The following is a 26,187-nucleotide window of genomic DNA, read 5'->3' as shown; positions in this document are numbered from 1 at the left end:
ACTGACAGCTCTAGTGGTTGATCGGGGAGGAGGAGTGAGAATGGAAGCCATGAAAAGATAGAGAATTAGTTGGGAAGGTTGCCATTGGGCGGGGGCCAGAGGTGGGGGAGCAGGAGGAGAAAGAAAAAAAATTATTTTTTTCTAAGTTACTCCCTCCGTCCCTTAATAGAGTGCCCATTTCTTTTTTGGACACTATTCAAAGGTAAAGAAAGCCCTCAAAAAATATTTCTAATATATAAGAAAAAACATAGTCATGTGGGGTCTTGTTTGATTCGTCTCATTACGTACATTAAGAAAATCAAACTTTTATAATTTTTACTAATATGAAATTAAAGATATTAACGATACAAAACATGCATTGGCAAACGTGCATTGGAGAAATGGGCACTCTATTAAGGGACGAAGGGAGTAAAAAACAACCAATAAAATGACGACACGTGTCTTGTCAGTGCCACGTCTGCTTGTTTACCGCTTACAACAAGTTAATAATCGGTATTGTCTAATAAGGAATTTTTTTAAAAAAATTAATATATTGCAGAATAATCAAAAGCTTGTATTATTGCGCGTGAATGGTCAAAAATTTGTATTATTATAGCTAAATAATCCAAAATAAAGTTGGTGACAAACTATTTCTCATTTTTTTAAAAAAAAAAAAGTTGTACAAAATGGACGACGTTATTTGGTGAGATCAGAAGTGAAACTGAAAGAAGAAACAATGATTAGATTCCATCAAATTAATCAATGAGAAATTGCAAAGAAACCCTTCAATTAAGTGTAAATTCCCAAAAAGGGCTCAGAAGACATTTTTGTGAGATAGAAAGTACATGAAAAACCAGAGAATCTCCGAAGCCCTGTCAAATTGGTTTGGCTTGCTTGGCTATGTCCTCACTTCTGCGTCCTCCACTCAATTATTTCGCCATTTCTATCAAATTATAAAAAGTTCCCATCTTTCTCTCTCTAATTTTAGGGTTTTCCCCTCTTTCTCTCTCCTCCTCTTCGCCATACTCGTACCTTACAGACAATTCCCAGTTTCACTTTTTACTTTCTCTCCCCTCTTGCTGAAGATTGCGCGATTTTACCGTGAAGTTGTTTGGCTGTGGGATTTCCTGCCCTTTTTTTTGGTAAGAGTTTTTTTTTAATTGAATTTTGATGTTACTTTATGATTGATGTTGTTTCTGTTTCTGGGTTTTTTATTAGAATCGGGTGATTGTGCTGACTTTTGATGCAATTGTGTTTTAGGGTTTGGTGAATTTGCATGCCAATTTTGTTATTAGTGTATGTTGGTGGGTGGGTATGTGTTTTAATTTTGATTTAATTCAACGTTGAATTGGGATCATTTGGTTGGGTTGTGGGTGAATTTGCGGTTGTTGAATGGTTAGGTTTAGTAATTGGACAATTTTGGTTCTAGGGTTTTGAGTGATTTTGATGGGTTTTAATTATTCTTGAGAAATGTAGCTGAATTTGGGTACTTGGTGGAGAAATATGCTGTGGGTCGAATTGAATTTTTACAATGCTTTTTTCTAGGGCGATTTCTGGTAACTTGCTATAATGGAGGACAATTATCAGAATCACAGCAACAACAATAACAGTAGTAATAGCAACCGAGTTCCTTTGATGGATGATGGGGAGCTCGAGTTTTCGAATCAAGAGTTGCTTTCTAGTGCAAACATTGGCGATGTTCCAAGTAGTGGATCTATGGATAGTTTCTTTGATGAACTTCTAAAAGATACTCATGCTTGTACTCATACACACACCTGTAACCCCCCAGGGCCTGATCTCCATCATACGCACACCTGTTTCCATGTGCACACTAAAATCCTTCCTCCTCCCAGTGAAGAAGAGAAGAGTGGTAACAATGACGATTCTGCTGAATCCGAGGAACTGAAGAGTAAGAAACGAGGGAGGGAGCGTGGGGGAAATAGAGAAGCTGTTCGCAAGTATCGTCAGAAGAAGAAAGCTCATGCAGCCTCATTGGAGGATGAGGTTGCGAAATTGAGGGCTCTGAATCAGCAACTGGTAAGGAGGTTGCAGGGCCAAGCTGCATTGGAGGCTGAGATTGCAAGGCTCAAGTGTCTGCTTGTTGACATAAGGGGGAGAATTGAAGGGGAGATAGGCTCATTTCCATATCAGAGACCAGTCAAGAGTGGGGATATGTATCAAAATAATGGCAATACTGGATTTCCTGGTTCCTATATGATTCCATGTAATGCTCAATGTGGCGATCAGATTTATTGCCTCAATCCCGGAGTTGATGGAAAATCTGCTGAAGGTGCAGCTTTAATTGATCAAGGTTTTAGTGGTTGTGACTACGAGAATTGCATGGCTAGTTTGGGATCTACACCAAAGGACCATTTTAGTTGCGGTACGACAAATGTGACAACCACTGGCATTTCATCTGGTAATGCTAGGAGAAAGAGGTAATAAGTCCATGCTTTTTTTTTTATGTCATATTCATTGCTCGTTCTGGTACGAGGCGAAGTGATTGGATTGAATTGTTTTGCTCTAAACCAGGCTATTCAAATGTGCTAAAACTCTATGCTATTAAGTATTTACATGTCAGAGTATTGGATTCAACTATTATACAGTACCTGAGTTCTGTCTATTTGTTTGTGTTAGTTCTAATTATTATTTTTTCTGATCAATTGGTACTCATCAATTATTATTTTCCCGTTGTCAAAATATATAAACAGGGTAAGTGCCAAATTTGTATGAATTATGACTTGGGTTTCCGAAATTTAAATAGTCACTTTGATTTCTGTCCAAAATTCAAATCAACCATAAGAAGTAAAGAAATAAGTTATTCTATGTGTTCTGTCATCAGGCAACCTTTCCCTGTTTGTACAATAATTTTCTTGCAATGAAGTGCATTTCTTAGTTCTCTATTGATGGATTGATGATGCCTCCCCATATTTGGTTGACTTGGCCATGGAATCATTTACCTATTTTGTAAGGAATTTTGTGTTATTTTCTGTAAAATTTAGTGGATCTCCTAAAATGTTGTTAATATTTTGCTGCTGACTTGGACCAGGTTTGAAAAGGAATTAATGTATGAATATTGCATTAGACAATATTATCTTGGAATGGTTGCTGATGTTGACAGAATGTAATAATATGCAGATAACTGTTGCTGTAAGGGTGTAACTTGTAAGAGTTTGTTGACTTGGCATGTCTGAGGTATAAGTCTTGGATGTAGTAGTGGCCAGTGGGATTTGGCCATATAGGTTCAACACCAGTTTGAAAATTCAAACAGGAACACCCCTCGCCCCCCCCCCCCCCCCTCTTCCCCCTTCCCCCTGAAAATTCTGAAGTGTTGGATTTAGCCATATAGGTTCAACACCAGTTTGCAAGGGAATTGAAGTGTTCCTAGTATTAAATTTTAGTGTTGGTAGCAGACATGGGATGTCCTAGGTAAGGAGATATAGTTAGTGAATAAGGTACTTTATGGACTTGTAGATGATAATTTTATATGTAAAAATAATTCTTGAAGTATGATCAAGCAACAATGTTAGTGACCAGGAACTTTTTGGCTATCACAGCTCTCATATGCTCCCTACTTTTCATTCTTTGATATCTTCATTGCATTCTCGCTCCTCATGACCAAGAGTTTGGCCATCATTGAGTGAGCTCTGAGGAAAAGCTTTGCCATCTGAGGACAAAATGTCTCAGGGACAATATGCAGAGTCGCAGACAGATGAGAGTTTTGAGTTTGATAGACACTCCCTCGGGTTCGGGAGAAAGTTAGAGGGAGGGTGTGAAATGCTTAGCGAAATGTCTTTTCCCTAGAGTTTAACCCTGAAGGAGTGGCTCAAAAGATAGCTGGGTGAATGGGCGAATAGTCACGGGCTTACTGGACAATGCATCATATGTAAAGAATTTCAATTACCCTCAGATTTGGTACTTCTTCTTGTTATTATTTCAATTTTCATGGTGACACTTTTATCTTCCATCAGTGGTTGTTTCTCTCCACTTATGTAGTGTGGGAGCTTTAAATGTATCATGGACTCACTAATTTGTTAGAGAATTGATCTCTGTTATTTACATTTGCTATGTGCCTTAATGTCTTATCCGCCGTACAGTCTACTTTGGCTTTCAGTTATCTGAATTTGACATATATGTTTCCGCAACTTGTTCCCACTCTTGTTAGGTTAGTGTGGTCACTATTTATATAAGACCTTAGAATGGATTTGATTCATTTAGTTTTGGTTTACTTTTATATGCTTTGATGTATCATCTACTGTTTTCCTCCTCTTACCCAAATCTTTATTACCCAAATGTTTATTTGCTTGAATTCTGAAATTCTTTGGTTATGATATTTAGTCGCCCGGAACTTAAATTCTCAAGTAACCATATTTTGCCTACCTTAATAAGCCTTTGTAATATTGGTGCCTGCTGTGATGATACACATAGCTTTCCTCTCTTCTTGTTTTATGGCTGCTCTGCATAACTGTGTCTGGCAACCGTATAAATGATTAAATCTCCTGGTCGGAATGTTGTATACTACAATACTTGTATAATTGATCTTTGTCTTACTATCGATCGGCGTGTTTTGGGTAATATATCTATAACCGCTTGTGCGGGTGTGGATTTTGAATTTGTATCCGCTATGGATGGTGATTAGGTGATGCATACAAAATTTTAGTCAGATATAGGTACAGCGCATCCTACCAATCCGATTGTTATCCCTAGCTGCATGCTTAGTCTCATATTGCCTGTAATCACAATCATGTTACCCTTGTATTCAAGTTAATTTTGACTACTTCAGAATAGTTGCATGCATGATATTTTATAACACCCTCTGATGGTACATTGGTACTATGTATATGATAATGTTAATCATGATCTTTATTAATCTGAATTTAATTACTCTATTCATATTGCAGCTAACCATGCAAAATTAGCAAGTTAATCGGTCACTCTTGAATCTTGATGCTATGGAGATATGAAGCTGAGACATGTATCATCTGGAAGTAGCATCAGTGAACTAGGAATGCTTTCACTACTCAGCAGAGATTCCCATCTATTGCTCGCTCCTTTTTCTAATAATTACATTCAGTCTTTTTCTTTTTCTCTTTCTCTTTCTTTCTTTCATTTTTTTTCGGGACGGAGGGATCCCTCTTCTGTTTATGTGGCTCTATTACTTGCATTACTCTCTTTATATCTGTGGAGATGTTTGTCCACTCCTTTTTGAAATCTTAGAACATGCTATATTCTTAGGACTTGTAATTGTTATTTCGTTGGTTTGTGTAAGTTTGAAGTGAGAACTTTTAATTCTCAAGGAGCTCCAAGTGTTTCATCACTTGTGTTATCTGTAGGTTCTGTATTCAGTTGATTGTATGAAATCTGCAATTTGTTGCAAGGTTTTCTGAAACTTGATGAACTCGAAAGAAACTATGCTTTACAGTGAACAGGTCTACTATTTAATACATTATTGGTTTTCAAATCAATTATACTTGCAGAGTTGCAATCTTCATTTACTTGGTATACACGAGGTTTCCCTTGGTAAGGCTGTCCAGACTCTAGTAATGTAGTAGCTTTTACATCAAGGTACGGTAAAATGTTTTCCATAAAAATGAGTTTTTCTTTTTACTTTCATTTTCAATTGTTTGGTTTAGTAAGGGGTGTAAAACTAATTTTCAATCAAGGAGAGAACTTCTGCATAGGTGTAAATCAATTTTCTTTTAAAGAGATGGGAAAATACATTTTCATCCTTCCTCAACAATCTTTTACTCTCCTCTTATCTATCCTATCTCTTCCCCTTCTATTTTTTATTCCATAGTTTTTTTTTTATAAAAATAAACGAAAATTATTTTCATGAAAAATTATTTTTACATTGAAAATATTTTACTGTATCTAACCAAATCTAACCTAAATGTTTTAACCGATTGCATGGAGATTTTCTTATCCTTTTTCACTCTTCCAATTCATTACCGCCTTTGTCCATACTCCTTAGCATAATTTTGAGTATTTCTTTTTCGTTTGTCTCGAAATAGTTCAAACACTACCTTTTTAGTTTGTCTCTCAATTGATTATTATTTCTATCTCTTACCTTTAGTTTTTGACTCTTGTTTTTGTTGAATGCAAAATATAAATATAGACTACCTCTTAAGATTATTTTGAAACAAAGAAAGTGATAATAGCAACATCTTTGATATCTTTTGCAAAGGTACATTTTGAGAAAATGATATTAGCAAAGGTACATTTTGAGAAAATGATACTTAGTACATCATTCAAGATTTTCATAGTTGCTGGCTGCTGCAGAGAAATTTCTGGAATTTACTGTACATTGGTCGACACAATTAAGTATCAAGTTGGCGTACAATTTTGCCAAGCGGCCTAAATGCATCTTATTATGTAGGGTTTTGAACCAAGTACGACTTGTCCGAGTGGCAAAAGTCTAAATCCTTCCAAGGAATTTGATCTTCAAATCATATTGAGATTCTTCCCAATGAGTCTGTCATGCAAACTACATTGAGATGTACAACAACGAGTTGTCACCATAGTCATATTGAGATTTCTAAGGTTGACAACTTTCATCATCATTATGACACAAGAGATTAGAAACCATTCTCATACTTGTATTAATAGTTTAAAACCCTAACTCTAAGAAGTAGCAACTCATTAAGGACAAGCTATTACAAAAAGTTCAAGGACAAAGCTCATTCAGCTGGCATATCATCCTCATCACGGTATATACTCTTAGCCATTTGCCAAATCTGTAATGTGTTGTCATCTGCCACACTCGATATCATCCAAGGTTCATTCTTGTTCCACGAGAAATCCGATATCTTAGCCTTATGTCCTCCATGAGAGAAAAGGAGTTCTGGCGGCCCGTCTTGTGCTTCTCCCTCCAACTGCTCATCACCAACTCTGAAAAGAAAAAACCATGATTCCATTACCAGCAGTTAGATTTACCACATCCTCCGCACTTCATAATGGAAAAATATATCAAATTGTTTGATAAGAGCTTACTTGTTAAGGTCCCAAACCATCAACCTTCTGTCATCAGAAGATGATGCCAACACAGTCTCATGATTCGGATCCCATTCAACCTGGAAAACTTCTTCCCTGCAAAGAAAATGACAATGTCAACCATAGTTTTGACATGAAATGTAGAGAAATTAGTAAGAACAATAGTCTTAAAGATGGTTTAAAATGCTATATAATAACATTAATTATATCCAGGTTTAGCTATATACTACAATTAACAATGAAGTTCACTAGATAGGAAGTAATTATACGTGTGACTAGACAAGAAATGCACAGGTGCGGCCAGCTTCCGCATATCAAACAGTCCAATGGTGGTATCTGATGAAGCTGTCGCCACAATCCATTCGTTAAATGAGTTGAAAGATAGATAATTCACCTGCAGAAAAACAAAAGTTCATTGTGCATCAAAGATGTTTGGTGGTCGTCATTGGATTTCAAGTGCATCATTAACTTGCAGGAGGAAAAGGGGGTGTAGGACCATTGCACCACCAGCTTGCAGCAGCCAGCAATAAACAGCATGACAAGAAGTATATAACAGAAAGAATAAACGAAATTACAGAATTTTAGTGTTTTGTCTCTCCTGGAAAGTTGTGAATTTCATTGAAGCTCACATCCTCGAAAAAAATTAAAATCAAGAACGGTTTTGTACGAATACCAATGGTGGATGAAAGCGATACGGAGCAGAAAGAGGATGTTGTAAGCTAAACTAGACCTACAGATATTATCTCAAAGCTAAACTTATATTATCAATTATCTTGACCAACTTCTCAAAAAATTAAACTGTCACAAAAAAGAAGTCTTGTATTTACATGCAAATTGATACACATATGCAAGTTGAAACTCAAATAATGTTTGCCACAACATACCTCATTCAAGAGGTTGAAGCTATGAGGCAATGCAGAAAAATTAGGTAAATTCTTTACCTCTAAGAGCAAAATGTCTACCAACAAATAGGGGTGTAAGTTATTTGGTTAAAAACCGAAAACCAAACCAAACCAAACCGAATTAGTAATTTGGTTTGGTTTTTTTTGAAATTCGGTTTGGTTTGGATTCAAAAAAAAAAAAAAACTTCGGTTTTTCGGTTTGGATTGGTTTTGGTTTTGGAAAACCGAAAAAACCGAATTATTGTCACTTAACATACGAATTTTGTCTATTATTTTTTTGTGTTTCTTTTTTTAATATTAATTACGAAAATACAAAAATATTGTCACTTAAAATACAAATTATCAAAAAGTTTGGTTTAAATTCGGTTTGGTTTTTATCTTGGTTTGATTTAATTTCATTTCGGTTTGGTTTGGATTTTGGAATATGAAAAAAAATTGGTTTGTTTTGGTTTGGATTTTAAAAGATAAAAAAATCCGGTTTAGTTTGGTTTGGTTTGGTTTTTGGTTTCATATTTTGGTTTGGTTTGGATTGAGTCGAATTTCGGTTTGGATTTGGTTTGGAAATTTCAAAACCGAATTTATTTCGGTTTGGTTTGGTTTTGACCTAAAACCAAACCAAAAATCGAACTTACACCCCTACCAACAAAGCATAACATATGTTCCAAAAAGCTTTAGTACTATACACACCAATATTGAAAATTATGCTCATGAGTCCTAAACAACTTCACTTTCCTGAATACAAAATACAAGCTACCAATAGAAATATACAGTTTCAGATATCTATAATCAGCTAATATAACAAGCCTTCCAAATCACAGTATACACACATTTTTCACCATATACTGATAACTAAACTACTAGTAGTTTCAGATTGTTTTTTTTTTCGTGGAATGGAAAGCCAAACACCAAAAAGGAGTTTTTTTCTTTTGGCTCAGAAGTAGTGATGTTTACCTCCTTTTCATGAGCTATGACAGAATGTTGCGGCTTATCATCGGACCGCAAATCCCAAATCATCAACCTTCCATCATCCCCCACTGAGCCAAACAAGTTTTCATTCTTTGCATGCCAAGCTACATGTTCAACTATACTCTCATGAGCCTAACACATAAGAACAAGTGCACATTAGTAAATTTTCCCTTTTGATCATACAACAAAATTCAGAAATACATGTCACAAAAGAAACATCATGTATCACCTTGAAAACACTCATGGAATCAAGAACTTTACTTTCAGGCATGTAGGACACATCCCACAAACAAATGTTACAATCATATGAACCACTCAACAAACAACCCTCTTTCAATGGATTCCATGAAAGCCCATACCCTTCCTTCTCATGACCTCTCAATATCAAATCAGGATCACACTCCAAGCTCGGTTCCTTCGAAACATCAAAAACATACACCTCCAAACCACTCGTCTTCGTCGCGACAAGATTCGGCTTTTGCGGCATACATCTGGCTCGGTTAACCTCCCCATCTACATGAAACTTCTTCACTATCTCCACCTAACAAAAAAACCCAATAAACCCAAATCAAAATAAACACAATAAATTCTCTTTTTTCATTGAGGCATTTCATCGAACACTTAGTGAGCATAACTTTTTTACCTTGGGAACAGAAGAAGATGTGCCATTGTTGGAGGGAAGGTGAGAATCGGCGACCATGAGGAAGTTAGGGGAGTCATCAGAAGTGTGGGTCCCAAGAATAAGTTGATGGACGGCTAGAGATGAATCTGGATTGATATGGGGTGATGATGGAACACATTGAACAGTGAGAGATGGCCATTCTAGAGGATGACAAAGAACGACGTCGTAGAGAATTGGAGTGTTCTTCTTCCATACTTGAAACTCTTCGTTTAACTGCTCCTCCGTCAACGGCGTTTCTTCTTCTTCCGCCATTTTTTTTTTCTCTGTTTTTGTTGGATGTCTTAATTTTCCCGCCGGAAATGTGAAGAGAACCTTGGTTTGACAGTTTAGATATGAGGAAAAAAATAGGGTTTCCCCGCCAAAAAAAAAAGTGTTTGGCCCAATTAGATGAAGAAAACTATTACTTTGAGGAGGTAGACCATGAATTGGGCCCAAACATGAAAAAGTGAAATGGAATGTTCCTTACTTTCTTCCATGTTTTGTACGTTTGTACTCAATTCGTAACGAGTTACTAGTAATATTGAATATTTATACTCTCGCAAATAATACCAAATGTTGTTAGTAAATTCGTTACGGAAGTGGTACCAGAATTTTAAGAAGGATATCAAGAGGTGGATAAGTGGGTTGTTTGAATTAAGTTTGATTGGAAAGATTTATATATCGAATAACTGGTTATGTTCGTTTTAAATTTAGTGATCCTTAATTAAACATCATAATTTGTTGGAACTTATTAGGACTTACTTCCTCCATCTTTCTTTTAATTCGGACATGTAGTTTAACTGTTTAAGGACTAAACTAGTTTTTGGAACTGAAAAATGTCATGAGATAATTTTGTATTTTGCGATTTAGTAGTTTAAGACAACTAATGTTCATTTGTGATGAAATATGTCAATAAGAAAGAAGAAATAGGTTATTGTGTTTCATAAGGTCCATTTAAAGTAGGAAAAAGCCTATTTGCGGCGTTTTTCTGGAAGGATAGGCAAGGTAACGGTCTACACTGGAAAAAGCGTAGTATCATTCAACAACCTAGGGAGGAGGGGGGTTTGGGCATTCGGAATGTTGGAGTCTTCAACAAGGCTCTTCTGATGTCTAAGGTGTCGAGGATCCATGAAAACCCACATTTACTTCTATCTTGCGTTTACCACAGATCCTCCCAAACTGGGATTTCTACCATCAGAAAACTCAAGAGTGCTTCATGGGGGAGGCGTGGCATGGTCATGGCCGACGACCTTCTTCGTCATCACTCGCAGTGGAAAGTAGGAGATGGTACTGAGATTGGTGTGACTACACACTCTTGGCTACGTGGTTCTTCGCATATCTTCAGGGATCATATCTCATTGGCGCTTGCGCGTAACCTCAGAGTGGCAGACCTCATTCTGCCAAATCAAGGTACGTGGAATTCGAGGAAAATAAATGAACTGTTTGAACCAACTTGAGCTCGCCAAATTAAAAGTATCGAGCTTCCTGTTGGGCATAATGTCAAAGATGAGCTCTTTTGGCCGTATCATAAATCGGGGACATATAACATCAAATCGGGGTATGCAATACTACTCTAACAGCAAAACGAAATCTGTAGCATGATATCCTCTTCCGATAGGAAATTCTTTCAGATCCTATGGGGATTGCGCATCGTGCCGAAATAGAAACTATTTCTCTGGAAATTGTGACATAATGGAATAGCAACGAATTGGAATCTCTTTCACCGACAGATTAACGCATCTAGTGACTGACCGGTTTGCCTACATGAGAGAGAAGATATGAATCACCTGATCCTGTCTTTCCCCTTGGCTATCGAGGCTTGCGATCACCGCCAATTCACCATGTACCGGAATTCACCTCCAGACATATGCTTCAGGGATTGGTTGTCGTCCGGGATCCTGCGCATCGATCAAGCGGAGGGATACCTAGGAGAACAGCTACCAAAATTTATAGCTACTCTATGGTCGATTTGGCTTCTAAGGAATGGTCAGGTATTCCGTCAGCAACGACTGACCTTGCCCTCCATCCATCTACTTCTTCTTAGGAGTGACCAGCAACACGAAGTGTTTGTCGAAGGAAGGACTGAGCCGTCTACGGACCAAAGGGAACCCGCAACACCACCGGGGTTTAACATCGCACACATTGGACAATAACCACATAGAGAAAGGCCACTCAGGATTGAAGTGTCTGCAGTTTGGGATAAGCATAATTTGTCGACAGGAATCCCCTGGGTCTCTACCTCGGCACAGGAGGCAATCCAAACAAAATATGGGCTTTTTTTGCTATGCTTCTTCACGAGTAGCAGCTGAGGCTATGGCTTGTCTCAAGGCTATCTCCTGGTCCAGCAACGAAGGGCACAGAAATTCGTATGTCATGACGACATCGAATCAACTCCTTCGCACTCTTCGCTCGCGAGATTATGGGGACATAACCATTAAATGGACTTTAGACGCCATCAAGACTACAGCCAAGCATCTTACAACTTGTCAAGTCGTCAGTGTTCCGAGCTCTCAGATAAAGCATCGCACCAATTGGCTCTATGGTGTCGACAACATCACATGGATTACGGATAAGCGTATCTTTGGGTTGGTGGTTTTGTGTTTTTTTCTTTGTCTCGTGTAATTCCTCGTTGTCAAAAAAAAAAAAAATGCTTACTCATATTGCTCCAACTATAACTTAGTTGCACGGAGTAATACAACCTAAAACGAATAGTTTCCACATTATTATATCATGTACCCTTGCTTGTTTGTTTTGTCAATTCAATGATTACTTTTATCCTATTATTATGGCTATGTTTAGTTCACCTGAAATTTTCTGATCTGAACTTATCTGATCTGATCTGATCTGATCTGAACTTATTTTTTCTGATCTGATCTGATCTGAACTTATTTTTTCTGAACTGATCTGATTACAAGATCTTATCTTTTATATTTCTCTCAATATAAAAGAAAAAACATAGTCATGTGGGGTCTTGTTTGATTCGTCTCAATGAGTACTTTATTAATATTCAATTATTATAATTTTTACTAATATGTAATGAAAGATATTTTATAGTAAAAACGAGTTTAAAAACTGACAGATCTGATCTGATCTGATCTGAACTTATTTTTTCTGATCTGATCTGATCTGATTAGATCTGAAATAAGCAAAAATAAGGTGAACTGAACATAGCCTATCTCAAACTCCTCTATATCCATTCCCCGTCCTACCCCAGAGTTTCAATATTATTATTATTATTATTATTATTATTATTATTATTATTATTATTATTATTATTATTATTATTATTATTATTATTATTATTATTATTATTATTATTATTATTATTATTATTATTATTATTGATTCCCTATATATTATGAAACAAACAACCTACTAAATTTAAGGGTTTGGCTTTTAACCCGCCTCATTTCCCTTTTTTAAACCTTTCATTTCCATTTATTGAACCAAACGCCTCTAAGTTTAATAACAAGACAACAAAATTTTCAATTATTGCACCTTACAAGCTATATACGATTAACCATCTTATATTGTATACTTTACGCTCTTTATATATGCAACATTTTGCTAATTTTGAAATTTTATAGTAATTGTAACCTTGTCTTTTTCTTTAGCAAAAATAATAACATTATCTTATATGATAATTTGGTATTTGTATCTTTCTTATTGCATAGGTCCGTAGCTTGTTTATACATCTTTCTATTTTAAATGTTTTTTTCAAAAAAAAAATGCAAAATTACAAGTTGCAATAATAATGGAGTACAAAAGCCAATGAGAGTAGGAAGGGAGTTGGAGAAAGTTGCGGCCTGTTTTTTTGGAATAAACTTAATTGAAGCGAACTAAATTAAAATATGGAAAGAAGACTATTTGAATTGCATTTAAATTGAATTAAATTTGTCTAATATAAACTAAATTTCAATTAATTCAATCAGAAACCGCCCTTAAAGATCAGTTTTAAAGAAAGGTGTGTAAATCATGAAATACTTCACATAGTAATACTTGAAGTAACATTGATTTTTGATAATTGGAATCAAATATTGATGACGCCAGTCCAAATTTCTAATACAAACATATAAATTAATACAAACCTGTCCAAAATATAGACCTAATTAATTACCAAACAAACCAAAACAAAAAAAAGTCTTTGCACATATGAGACGATGATGGTTGTTGAACTTGAACATAATAATAATCACAATTTCACATGATTGAACATGCAGCAGGATTCTCATCACTAAATGCTGTAGTATAGCGAACCTCAGTAGAACTCATACGAGACAGCTGATTAACACCTTGATTATAATTATTATAATCATTTCTAACATAACCAGCAGGTGCTCTTCTATCATATACTCCAGGAGCGTAAGGGTGTCCCACTTCTTCATAATGTACGTAAGGCCATAACTCAGCCCTTTTCCCTGTTCGATGCTTCACACGTGATACCACCTTCCTTGGCTCAACATATCCAACTACTGTCAGCTTACTTAGCTTTGGTTCTATATCAACTTGGGTTACTCCTTCCATTCCTTCTACTGCCCTTCTTACCTTTCGTTCACATCCTTCACAATCGATCTTTACTTTGATCTCCACCGTCTGAGTAAGAGTTCGTAAACGAGATAAGTTCAGATAAAATAAGATACTTTTTATATAAATAACGGTAACTTGATATACAAATAAAATAAGTTTAAACTACTTCATATATTACTATATACGTTCCTACTTTAACCATAAAATTCCAAATAGGAAACACAAAAGAAAACATGAAGTACTTTTTATATTTTTTATAAATACAAAATTAAAGATATATATATTAAGGTGAGATGAAGTCCCTTGCAAGGAAGGGAGAAATTGGAGATCCCTCCTTGCAAGGGGTGAGACTCGACCCCATGACCTCTGGGATCGGAGGTGATGCCAATACCACTAAGCTATCACCTGCTGCTCACAAAATTAGAAATATAAGTACTCAAAGTTTTGCATTGTCATAACTCATACGTAAAAAATACAAATGTAGCAACTAATTTAAAACAAAAGTAGTAAGAGTTATTTATTGTCAGAAATATCCTTAGAATATGCCTAATAGTCATCAAAAATATAGATTATGAACACAATCTTAAGATTTTGATCCTTAATGGTGGCAGACCAAAGATTGTATGTCGATTAAGGAGAAAAATTTAGTTGAGACAATTGGTTTTTCGACTAGCACTAAAGTGATAATCGAAGTCATGTACGTGAATAATGTCAGAAGTAAAAATAAGTCATCTAATGTATTAGAAAAATAGGTAATTAATCATTAATAAGGCGATAATGATGCAATTAAGAAAAGTGAGTAAGGGAACGGCTACATGCCAAAATATGTTCGATGGTGACGGTGATGGTGATGGTGATGGTGGATGGTGATAGCCGACCCTATGACAACGAGTGAACTAACATCTTTATATTTTTCAATCTGAAACAAAGTCACTAATGATGAAACGGACACAAAATTAAAGATAAAGTTTTCGCAAGCACATGACATTGGGACCCTAGGCCCAATCGACCTAGATATTTTTTTTGTCTAAATTCTAATTAGATAATAGTATAAGCTTCCAAGTTTCAAACCTCACTCACTAAACGATAAAGAAAAATTGCTTGAATATCTACTACTTTGACAAAGACACAACACCAAAAACTTGCAATCTTTAAACCTGCCATTTCTGAATTGTTTCTTTTTTCATGTGTGTCTTAGAAAGTTTGGCAAAACACAAAGTCAAATAAATAAGCATTTAACTTGAGTACTTCCTAATCTTTATAATCTTGATTGAAGGGGATCCTAGCAATAGTTACAAATCAGTTGATTAAAGGGGATCCTAGCAATAGTTACAAATCAGTTGATTAAAGGGCATCGGAGTAAAAGTTATGCGTATAACATGTTGCAAGTCAATGAAGATCCTTGTCTTATTTCGTGTTTTATCTTGTATTCTAATCTATTCCCTTCAACATTCACCAGTTTGATTGGACAAAGAATCTAAACTAGTAGTTGAAAGTGCAAGATTAATAACCCCTAAACCAGCTTAAACTATCACTATCCAACTATTTTAAAAAATAAATTTAGGTTCACATATAGGATAAACATTTTAGACCCTAAGGCTTAACCATACTAAATTACTAATACTCAGTCAATAATCTATAAATACATAACTCATTAGTTATTATATGACTCAGTGAGTAGGGCCGCGTATATAAAAATATATCATCGCAAGGCATGATAAATACATTATTCAGCCTGCATATAGAAAGTGACCCCACGGCCTATACAAGTTCAGATCAAGTTCGATTCGAAAATTAATTGACAATAAAAAAAGTATTCATTCATTAAGCTTATATGTTAGTCATTCTCTCACGGGCTATACAAGTTCAGATCAAGTTCGATTCGAAAATTAATTGACAATAAAAAAAGTACTCATTTATTAAGCTAATATGTTAGTCATTCTCTCTTTTTCTTTAATGTGAAACAAATTTACTGGTAAGTTAACACCTTAACATAATATCTGCCAGTGTCACATACTCATCATCCAATACTAGTTTGACATTACTTTCTGGAGTGATGCAACAGTTTTCTATCTAATTTCCCATTTTTAATTAGTATTACAATATTTCGACTTTCAAGTTTGCTAATATACTAATTTGATCTCTAATATCTTTAACTACTCATTTATGAAAAATGTTGAACTATTGTATATAGAGATAAATCTAACACTAAATGTTGCAAATATAAAAAAAAAAACGAGATGAATAAGAAAAAAAAAATTTGTAATATGACTCAGAGCACCAGCTAATGACTAGGTTAACTCTGCCAATAGAGATGGCAATATCTAATGGATCACGATTCACGGGACCATCCGCTCCACCTGGTTTATTAAGGCTATCCCAACTTCACTCTCCGCTATCTACATTCTGTTTAGTCTATTTGATTAGAGCCTTTTTCCACGTTTATAACAATGGTTCGATTTTTACCCCTTAGCGTGCGAATTCTAATTATGCCATTTCACTGAGAAAACTAATTAAGTCGGGATCTAAAAGTAAGACTAAACTCACCTAGCTCCTCAGTCTCACTTTATGAGATTTCAGTATATCCAGAACCATTAAGATTAAAAGAACAAAAAAAAATTCCATCAACCCCACCTCTTTATGCAGATTCCAGAACTAACCTAAGCATATTCTGTGTATAAATTAAAACACAAATCAAAGCAAAAAAAAAAAAAAAAAAGAGCTTAAAAGTTAAAATATGTTGAACACTTGATTGAATCGTGAGAAGAAATGGTATTAGTAGCAAAAGAATTACCTGAAGTTGCTTGCGATGCTTGAACTTATGACCATGTACTCCAGAACAATTAAAGTAATCTGAAACATGATCCATCACCCCCATTTTGTCTCTGCTTTACTTTTCTTTACACCTCCAAAAGAGTTCAAATAAAAAATGGTGATTTTAAGAAAGAAAAAATATCTTAGCTGTAGTTTTAGAAATGACACCACCACTTCAATGTTTAGTGTGTATTGCTATTTGCTAGTATAGTAAGGAGTCAGAAATCAGTAACCCCACTTGATGAGTGAGTTTGGTATATGAACCGTTGGATTGGAAATTTGGAATTGGGTTGATTGGGTATTTGCTTGACACGTGTAGATGTGGGATTCCGAGGTGTTTTGTTTATAGTAACTCCAACTAGAGTGCAGTCCACCGACCCCGCTTTCCTGTAGGCCCACCTCGTATGTCGGTATCTCGGGAGTCAGTTATCTTTTGGTTTACATTATGCGCGTCGTTTTGAGATTATTTGTCGATCAGATGTTGTGTTTTAAGTGAGAATGGGTCACTTGTTTTGAGAAAGAGTGCGGCGAGATACTGGACTGCTGAGAATAGATACTTCCTCCGTTCCGTTTTAAATGAAACGTTTGCTTTTTCACGCAACCCAACGCGCTTCTTTAGTCATTAATATTTTTAGTTGTGTACACGTAAAAAATATAAAAAAGTTATAATTTGATAGTATGCATCGAGACGAATCTAACAAGATCTCACTTGACTATGTTTTTCTTTATATAATAGCGATAAATTGGAGTTAAAATTGATCAATGAATAGTGTCATTTCATCCAATGTTTCATTTAAAACAAAACGGAGGAAGTATATAAAATCGAGACGTGATGCCCATACAAGTGAAATTACTACTATTCATTCTAGAGGTGGTCAATGCGAGATTTGGGTGGGCTGAGGTGGGATGAGCTGGCTTGTCATGGCTCGAGATCATACTACGAGTTTTGTGTGTTGGGTCCACTGGTCTGATGGATCAGTTTGATGGGTTGGTTGGGGTTGGTGGGTTTTTATATAAAAAGCTAGTTGTTGTCTCATGCGAAGCCCCGAGTCATTGCATATAAATTTTTTATTTTTTATGAAATTAAGAATTACATGTCTTATGTCAGCGTATACATTTAAATGACATGTCACGTGACGACCTGCAAAGGGTTGCAATGCTACATTACTTTCAATTATTACGAGGTGAATAATAAATTTATTGTGATATCTTTCACTTTTCGCAAAATAGGTCACTCTTTTAAGTCAAAATGAGTCATTTTTACAAAAAGAATAGTTGTTTACCTTAAATGAGTCATTTGCATATAAGTAAAAGTGACTTATTTAGGACAACAGGTTAATCACATCTAAAGAGAAACTGTAAAAATATATAACTCCTATATAAAAAAATCTTAAATATATAACTCCTATATAAAAAAATCTTAAAATATAACTCCTATATATATATGTTTATAAGTGTCTATTTAAGACAAATAGTACCCGCACACAAACTCATCATACAAGGAATCAATGCTTTTGAATTAGTTGAATCAATACGACAAAAAGTGTAATATAATTTTTCGAGTCATAACGACATGTTCCACTTCCGTTCCTACTTATGATTGATTAAAATTAACTGCAATATAATTTTCTCAAATTTCTCCTTCAAATAGATAATCATGTGTTTTTTTTTAATCTTGAGGGATAAAAATGAATTAAGGTTCGGTGGGCCAATACAGATTTTTATAATGCAACAAATTTGATTTGATGTTTTATTATCACTATTATGGTAAATGAAAACTTGATAAGTAATATAACTTTGTCAAACTAGGATATATTAGTATAATACTTATTTACTCATTTTATCAATATGAATTTGTAGATTAGTTGGTTTGTGTATTTGGATCTCAAAGGAGAGGTTGTGGATTTGAGTCTTGACACGCACATTTTTATTGTTTAATTAGTATTTGGGCCCAGGCGTTGCCCCGGGTTGGTATTGTGTTTCCGAACTTGATATGTATTTTTTTCCATTCCCATTAAAATATATTAAGAAAAACTGAACATTCAAAAGGTATAAACATAATAATAAAGACATTTAAAGCATGATTAAAAGTAAGTTGAGATGGTAATTGTATCATGTATAATGTCAAGAGGTCACGGGTTCAAATCTTGTTGCAAGTTAATTTTACTTTCCCGATTTACAATAAGTGAACACGTGGAGAAAATGAAAAATTACTAAGGAATGTAGAGAGATAAAATTGGGACCAAAATAAAGTAGAGTAATAAAACAAAATATTAGGTCCCTTATTGCTCTTTGGTGGCATATTTGTAATATACTAATAGGAGTTAACTTTTTTACCATTTAAGTTAAGTGTCGTTATTGTTATTATTCCAAATAAGAAAAGTGTTTTACTCATTGTGAAATAGATGTATTAATTCGTATAATATATGCAAGTTGTAATTATGTATCAATTCTGTTATGTAGTTTTTGACTCGTAAATATACTGTTATTCCCACAACAGGTTCTTCAATTTGAGACTTGTGCAACAATGCCTTGGTCAAAATATCCTGAACCTGAGCTCCGCTCTCGAACCTGCAAAAAGGGACCCACCCTGGAGGTTTGGGTGTTACCCCCCTTCCGAGGCTTAAGTCAGGTATCAGGAGTAGTAAAGAAAACTTTTAGAGATAGAAAGTTATAGAGAGATAAAGAGAATTATGACAGAGTAAATGTACTCTACTCTGAAAAACGTACCTTTTTCCTGATTTCAAGGACTATTTATAGTGTTTGGGATAATTATTGTACCTTGAGGTTATCCTAATTTGGGAGCACCTGATTGGCTAAGCAATGAAATCACAACACGTGGTAGGCATTTATTGGAGAGCACACATCATCCAACTTTATGCAGATGCCTTTTTTGGGACTCTGGGTCCAAGTACAAACCAGGCCAGAAAAGTGGGCTGGTACTTCTCCAAATTGAGATTTGTACTTCAGTTATCTTCCCTTTTGGCTATGTACTTTCTTCGACAAGGATGGGACACGTGTATGACCCAAATAAATCCACTCCTACTTAGAGCCGCCGATCTTTAGGCTACAACAAAGTTTGGCCTTAATTTTATTTTTTGAGAGGAAAAGGAAAAACTTGTATTAAGAAGATGAGAAAGTATCCATGAACACATAAGGAGCAATGTCCTGGAAACAATGTTTTCCCAGAGCCGCTCGGTACCAAAAGTTACAATTTGTGCTAGAAATTACCCCCACGCTTGACATGAGACCATACAATCTTGGTGAAACTAGTACTCAAATACATGATGTTACTCATGACTAAATCAAAACCAGAGAGATACATGTTCCCTTGTGATAGCTTGTGGATCAAGATTTGATAGTCAGACTCAAAAATCACCTCTCGAAACTTGTATTTCTTGCCCAGTTACAGCGTCATGACTAGAGCTTTAGCTTCGGAGACTACATGCACCCAATGACCTAATTTGGCCAAAATTATTCTATCATAGTATTATATATTTTACTTGAAAAGTAATTTATATAAATAATGATTAGTAATTTTCACGATCTATAATATTTATAATTATTATCATTAAATTTAACTCATTACAATATACACTTCTATAGTAACTTAAAATAAAAACAAATGGAAATATTAAAGGTTTAGGGAGTTCGGCTGGGCTGGGGTGGGCGCTGCCAACGGGCTTTCATGGTTTGGATTAAAACAATCAGCACGTCGCCCATCCAACAATTTATCGGTTCTGGATCGGATTGTTCACGCGCATATGAATATACGGGCATCCTTAACTTTTACGGGGATGAATGGGCCTCCTCATACTGAAGTATGAAGAACCACTAAAAAATGGGCCTAACAACTCTAAAAGAAAGACAAACGTGGAAACACACAGCCCAGAAGTTATATTTTTTCCTTTTCCTCTTATAATTTTTATTTCAAGACCACCCAACTCCAATTCAGGACTTCCGAACTTTTCATTTAGGATCGATCAATATATCTCAGGTAAACTTCAATTCATTTCACGTTATTATCAATCGATTATTAAATTTTGACCTAATTCGGTTAATCCCTAAATTGATTTTTACCCCTAATTCGATTGTTAAAACCTAAAATGATTTGATGTGTTGCAGATAAAATTAATCTCTTTTCATGGCGAGCAATCTGAGCCGTGGGATCGCATCAACGATGATCTCGAATTACTGGGTGGAATCGGTGACTCGGCAGGTACCGAAGTCAGTTACAAGTATGATGATGTGCACTTGGTCAAAAAACAAAGATGAAGTTTCATCAGAAGAATCCATGGCAAAAAATGAGAAAGAAGCGACAACAACTAAGATAGTTGAGGAGAGAGAAAATGTTGATAACGATGATGACGAAGACGATGATGGAGTTCATATGAATAAAGAAACGGGTGAGATTGGTGGGCCCAGAGGTCCTGAGCCTACTCGTTATGGTGATTGGGAAAAGGGTGGTCGTTGTTCTGATTTTTAAGTTTATCAATTTGTATTTCCGATGATTTTATTGATGGTATGTTTTGTTAAACTAAGATTATATAGTTCGATTATGACGTTGATGTAAGAGTTTTAGTTTAATGTAGAAGAGTTTAATCTATATAGATAGATACATTAATACATATCTTCAATTAAGTTTGGATTTTAGTTTCGTTGTTTCTATCAATGCAAATTGTTCATATCGGATATCAATTGTGGCAAGTGGAAATTACATGAAATATTTGCGATTAATTGTGGTTCGTGTTCATGTACTAAGGCAGAATTGATGGCTGTAATGAGGGGTTTGATGGTGGCGTGGGATGGAGGTTGTAGGCAAGTCCAAATTGAGGTGGATTAGAAGTTGTTGTTCGTTTGTTGGAGGGAGATTCTCCCTCTAACTCTTCTTATATTCACATTGATTGGAACTTGGAAGTGTATGACTCTCATCAAGAGAGAAGGTTGGAATGTATTAGTGGTGAAGAGAGATCAATAGAGCGGCGGATTGGTTGACGAATTTTGAGATGACTTCGAAATGGAAGTTCTTGTTAGTAGAGGCGATCCCGGAGGATCTTCTTGCCGTTTTATTGGAAGACTTAAGACTTGGGAGGAGTAGCTTGGTCTCATATGGTGTCAAGAAGCAACATTACTCAGTTTTCTTGTTATTTGTAGGGTAGCTTTTTTTTTTTTTTTTTTTTTTTTTTTGTGTGTTTTCTTTTATGTTTCCTCTTAGCCTTTTCTTTCACTTCGTCTTGTAGCTGTGTTGGGTATTTCGTTGCCCTAAACTTTCACCCAAAAAAACAAGTGAAAACTTAGCCAATTACCTAAGAGTTATTCGTTGATTGTGAAACAAAGTTGATGATCGAATTATTTAACCAATATTAAAGGATTAAAATGTTTAATCTATTGAGATTTAGGCTCTTCTACTTTCCGCACATCATTATTTTGGTCCAACTAGGTGTTTTGGTAGATGATACATCAATACAAAATCGGTTACATCACCTTTGTTCTCCCCCCCTCCCCCAACCCAAATAATAATAATTGGATTTGTATTAATGTATAAGCTTTTGTGATAGAAATTAAAGGAAATTCTGTCAACACTTATTTTCACTAAAGACTATCCTATATTTTGAAACTTTTTGAAGCAAAAATGTTGCAAGAAATGATCTTTGGCCGGATTCCAACCATCGACCGCCTTATTCCCCCGTTGAGCTTTTATTTTTGTTGTGTTACTTAACATATATCTAAATTTGCTCAACTACTGCAATTGGTATCATTCTACAACATTTTATGCTTTAAAAGGTTAACTCTGAAACCGAAGGTCAATGGCCAAAATTTGGCCGAAGATAGCATATTACAACATTTATGCTTTTAAGGGTAATTTTCCACAATTGCTCTTTTATAAGATAGTTTATCACAAAAACATACTTTATATTAGGTAGATTTTTTTGACAATTTTTTCATAATTAAAAGATATCAATAATCAAAATTGTTCACATACAATGAGTTAAAATCAACATATGAGGATTGTAAAATGATCTAGTATTGCTTATTGTTGGTCCATTATTTCTTTCTCCCATCCATACTTTTATTCTCTCCTTTAGATTGTTTTAAGATCTTACCTCTTAGGCTCTTAAGTAAAATCGCGAGTCTCCAAATGTGTGATTTTTGTATGGAATGAAAGGATTGTTACCAAACCCAGTAGGATGGATAATATAATAAAAATAGGGCCAATATGTAAGACAAGTACTCATTAGGAAAAACCCAATTAATTATGTACCCCACCCCAACACCAAAAAAATTTAAAAATTGTAGAAAAAGGTAAGAGATGGCCCAATTAATTTAGTTGGGAAGCCCATGGAAGCAAAACAGAAGAATGAATACAACTGCGCATATTTTTGTGGCATTGTGCAGGCTGAAAGGCCTCTAGCAAAGTAAAGTTTTGAGCTAATGGGCTTTGATTATTAATGACGAGTCCTCACTTTTTCAGCCCATTTTCTTTTTATGCCCGATTGGTTCCGTCTCCTATTAGTTCGAATGATCTTTTCATACTTATTACAAGTTTAACGAAGAGGAAATGACACCAAAACTACACATGTGACTTGTGAGTGTAAATTCTAATGCGTGATCTATCTACATAACGTAAATCAGGAATTTCATTCAACATCAAACTGAATTATGCTAATGATGCTATCCCCTCAAAAAAAAAAGAAAATGCTAACGATGCTAAAGTATATTCATTATATACTCAAGTATGCTATGTATATGTAATTATAGAAAATATTTTGCTTAGTTTGGATAATTTAAATGAGCAATAAGTAAAAGAATAAATTTAGATGTATTATACTCACGAGAAACCTGAGTGAATCCTGATCGTAGTTGACTGATAATATCAACAAATACAAGTGTATAAAAAACGTTCCATGCAATTCAATGTCACATAATAGATTGATAACTAATAATTGATTAACAACTAAATATAGACCTGACTTACTCCTAATATTGGTAAGACATGAGACAAAACACAACTAACTTAAAAATATACTTTGCTAACACTCTTCTATCCCATGTATAGATTAATATCGTCTATACTCTATCCTTAAACGTCCAACATTTAGGTTAGCATTTACTTTTGAAAATTATGACCCACACCATATACATAATGTCTTTTCTATATCTTTCAGACTTTCACTCTTGTTCCTACCATGCGATAAAGTAGATATTAGATATTAGATAGAGAAAATCATAGCCGATACTATGTATCATTTATTTTTGTGTTAAGTCAATGTTATGGCTTAATCATCATGACTATAACTAGTTATTTGACAATAATTCTAAATATAGATTATTTGATAATAATTCTAACTATGAAAGATAATTTCTCAAAATGATGTGATAATAAATAAATGATGATCCTAAAAAGAAAATAAGTATATATAATTATTTATTATGGAAAAATAATCGATAGTTAGATAATTTCTTGTGATTTACTTTCACATATAGATATTGACATATTGTAATTTCCTTATATAGCAATAATGTAACCAAAATTTAGGGGGTGGTTAGTTGGTTTGGTTCATTGGTTGTGTAGTCGTAGTATAGATACCATAAAAAAAGTTTGAAGGGGCATACACGCATTACACCGCTTATGCGAGGTTCTTGGAAAGCAAGAAGAGTCAAGTCAACATCAGGAAAAATAGGGGAAGAAAAGTTTATTACATTCACCAAATAAAAGGGGCTGTTTTTGGTCTTTTGCTTTGAACAATATGATTCTGATTTCTGCTGATCACCTCAGTTTCTCTCATGCTTTAATCAATAAAGATAAGGTTCATGGACCATGCATTGTTCTATCCTTGACAATCTTTTTATAGTTTAGCATTTTTCTCTATCAAAGTCTTCATCTAATAATAAATGTCACCTTCTTTTGTTTCTTTTCTCTTTTTTAGTTTTTTCACTTGCTACTTGCTTTGCTAGCTAGAATCAATCTCACTTCAAAAGATAAAGAGGAACATGCATGGAGGACAATATACTTGAGAAATTAAAGTTCTCAACTTAAATATGGACCAACCTTATCTCTTAGAAAGCCTATCTAGTTATCTACTAAAGAAATGTGCTTGCTACTTTTAAGTTTCAACCTAAATACATAAGTCTATTATATAGGAATTTTGTGAAGATATATTAATTGCCCTAATACCATATTCATTTTATTCCCCTTTCTTTTCGAGGTATATGAATAAGAGTATGTTTAATTATTTGGTCACTTATAAAAAAGTTATTGTTATATTAATAGATAAAATAACTATTACATTAAATAACAAAAAACTATTGATTCTACGTGTTGTTAGCCTAATAGAGAAATCCGACTCTTACATTAAGAATGGTTGAGAAGAAACTTATTAAAACTAGCTAAAACACTCATGCATAATTATTTCTCATCTCATTTGCTTATGATGAAACTATTTATGTATGATACATGAACTATACTTATTTATATTATGATTTTAACTTGAATGGAATAAGAGTAGTATTAATGGTTAAAAACGTATTAAAATTGTGAAAAATTAAAAATAGCAAGTAAATAAAAGATGAGGGAGTATTTATTTAGCTTATTATATTATACTATCATTAAACTAAAATGTATAGCAATGAATTAAATCCAATCAAAATTCATAGAAAACCCATCAACTTAAAAACCCTGAGATTGAAATCCCATCATCAAAACAAATTACAACTATTATATTAGCTAGGGCAAATGGCTTTTATTCAACCAAAGTAGATCCTAGATACTTGCTAGTGGTATAATTATTTTGTGAAGTATTAATTTATTATATTGGCGTTACTCATTTATTGCTTCTACGATGAAGGACACAAAGGACAACTAATTATCCTGTCAAAAAACCAAGTAAGTGTTGGCCCAGTGGTGATGGGGACTGGCTTTGGTAGGACGGACCCGTGTTCGAATCCCGCAACACCCTGGGAGAGGAATGGAACCTAACCACCCCGAACTTGGCCTCGATCCGGATGTAACCCGAAGGGTGAACCGGGTGAAAACACCAAAAAAAAAAAAAAATTATCCTGTCAAAAGAAAATACTTAACTAATTAAGAAGACATTCTCGAAAATGAAAACAAAAGAAAAAGAAAAGAAATGATATCAACTGACATGATGGTATTAATAAGCTAAAGAAAGAATACTTTAGTAGTAGAAGTATGATAGAAGTAAGGCAAGCAACATGGCATGCAGCTGATGCAGTGCCAGACCCTGCTGCTCTCTTAGCTACCAAGGGTTGGTTGCTTTCACGAGAGGGGCACCATCCCCTACGCCTTAACTAAATGGCTTTTTTCAATAACAATAAACATATATATAT

The 26,187-nt window shown here is 34.7% G+C and overlaps 3 protein-coding genes and 1 long non-coding RNA gene across 4 annotated transcripts; 2 read left to right on the top strand and 2 right to left on the bottom strand.

Moving 5' to 3' along the window:
- The first annotated feature begins 702 nt into the window (after positions 1–702).
- LOC104903923 (hypothetical protein) lies at positions 703–5,444 on the top strand. The gene is made up of 3 exons (XM_010692064.3): positions 703–1,121; positions 1,525–2,417; positions 4,881–5,444. Exons 2-3 carry the CDS (start codon positions 1,549–1,551, stop codon positions 4,882–4,884), a joined length of 873 nt encoding a protein of 290 aa, XP_010690366.1. The 5' UTR covers positions 703–1,121; positions 1,525–1,548; the 3' UTR covers positions 4,885–5,444.
- A 958-nt stretch (positions 5,445–6,402) lies between these two features.
- Positions 6,403–9,881, bottom strand: LOC104903922 (WD-40 repeat-containing protein MSI2). Its single transcript, XM_010692063.4, has 6 exons — positions 9,481–9,881; positions 9,067–9,378; positions 8,823–8,969; positions 7,239–7,363; positions 6,970–7,065; positions 6,403–6,867 (listed from the first exon to the last, which is right to left on the bottom strand). The coding sequence occupies exons 1-6, from the start codon at positions 9,769–9,771 to the stop codon at positions 6,657–6,659; spliced, it is 1,182 nt and encodes a 393-aa protein (XP_010690365.1). The 5' UTR covers positions 9,772–9,881; the 3' UTR covers positions 6,403–6,656.
- Positions 9,882–13,488: 3,607 nt separating this feature from the next.
- Positions 13,489–17,030, bottom strand: LOC104903921 (heavy metal-associated isoprenylated plant protein 26). Its single transcript, XM_010692062.4, has 2 exons — positions 16,820–17,030; positions 13,489–14,091 (listed from the first exon to the last, which is right to left on the bottom strand). The coding sequence occupies exons 1-2, from the start codon at positions 16,901–16,903 to the stop codon at positions 13,699–13,701; spliced, it is 477 nt and encodes a 158-aa protein (XP_010690364.1). The 5' UTR covers positions 16,904–17,030; the 3' UTR covers positions 13,489–13,698.
- A 3,404-nt stretch (positions 17,031–20,434) lies between these two features.
- On the top strand, positions 20,435–21,492 carry LOC104903920 (uncharacterized). Its single transcript, XR_791548.3, has 2 exons — positions 20,435–20,836; positions 20,965–21,492. It is a non-coding gene; the product is annotated as an uncharacterized LOC104903920 (long non-coding RNA).
- Positions 21,493–26,187: the final 4,695 nt, after the last annotated feature.

Source organism: Beta vulgaris, chromosome 9 (assembly GCF_026745355.1).
Source record: "Beta vulgaris subsp. vulgaris cultivar EL10 chromosome 9, EL10.2, whole genome shotgun sequence".
Lineage (NCBI taxonomy): Eukaryota > Viridiplantae > Streptophyta > Magnoliopsida > Caryophyllales > Amaranthaceae > Beta > Beta vulgaris.
Note: the sequence above shows the minus strand (reverse complement) of the source record. Positions and strands in the feature narration are given on the sequence as shown.

Excerpts from the sequence above, each read along its gene's own strand:
- LOC104903922 (XM_010692063.4), bottom strand. The coding sequence starts at position 9,771 with ATGGCGGAAGAAGAAGAAACGCCGTTGACGGAGGAGCAGTTAAACGAA. Across the intron at positions 8,970-9,066 it reads ATTCCATGAGTGTTTTCAAG|GCTCATGAGAGTATAGTTGA; the intron begins GTGATACATGAT and ends CTTATGTGTTAG. Across the intron at positions 6,868-6,969 it reads ATGGTTTGGGACCTTAACAA|AGTTGGTGATGAGCAGTTGG; the intron begins GTAAGCTCTTAT and ends TTTTCTTTTCAG.
- LOC104903923 (XM_010692064.3), top strand. The coding sequence starts at position 1,549 with ATGGAGGACAATTATCAGAATCACAGCAACAACAATAACAGTAGTAAT.
- LOC104903921 (XM_010692062.4), bottom strand. The coding sequence starts at position 16,903 with ATGGGGGTGATGGATCATGTTTCAGATTACTTTAATTGTTCTGGAGTA. Across the intron at positions 14,092-16,819 it reads AGCATCGCAAGCAACTTCAG|ACGGTGGAGATCAAAGTAAA; the intron begins GTAATTCTTTTG and ends ACTCTTACTCAG.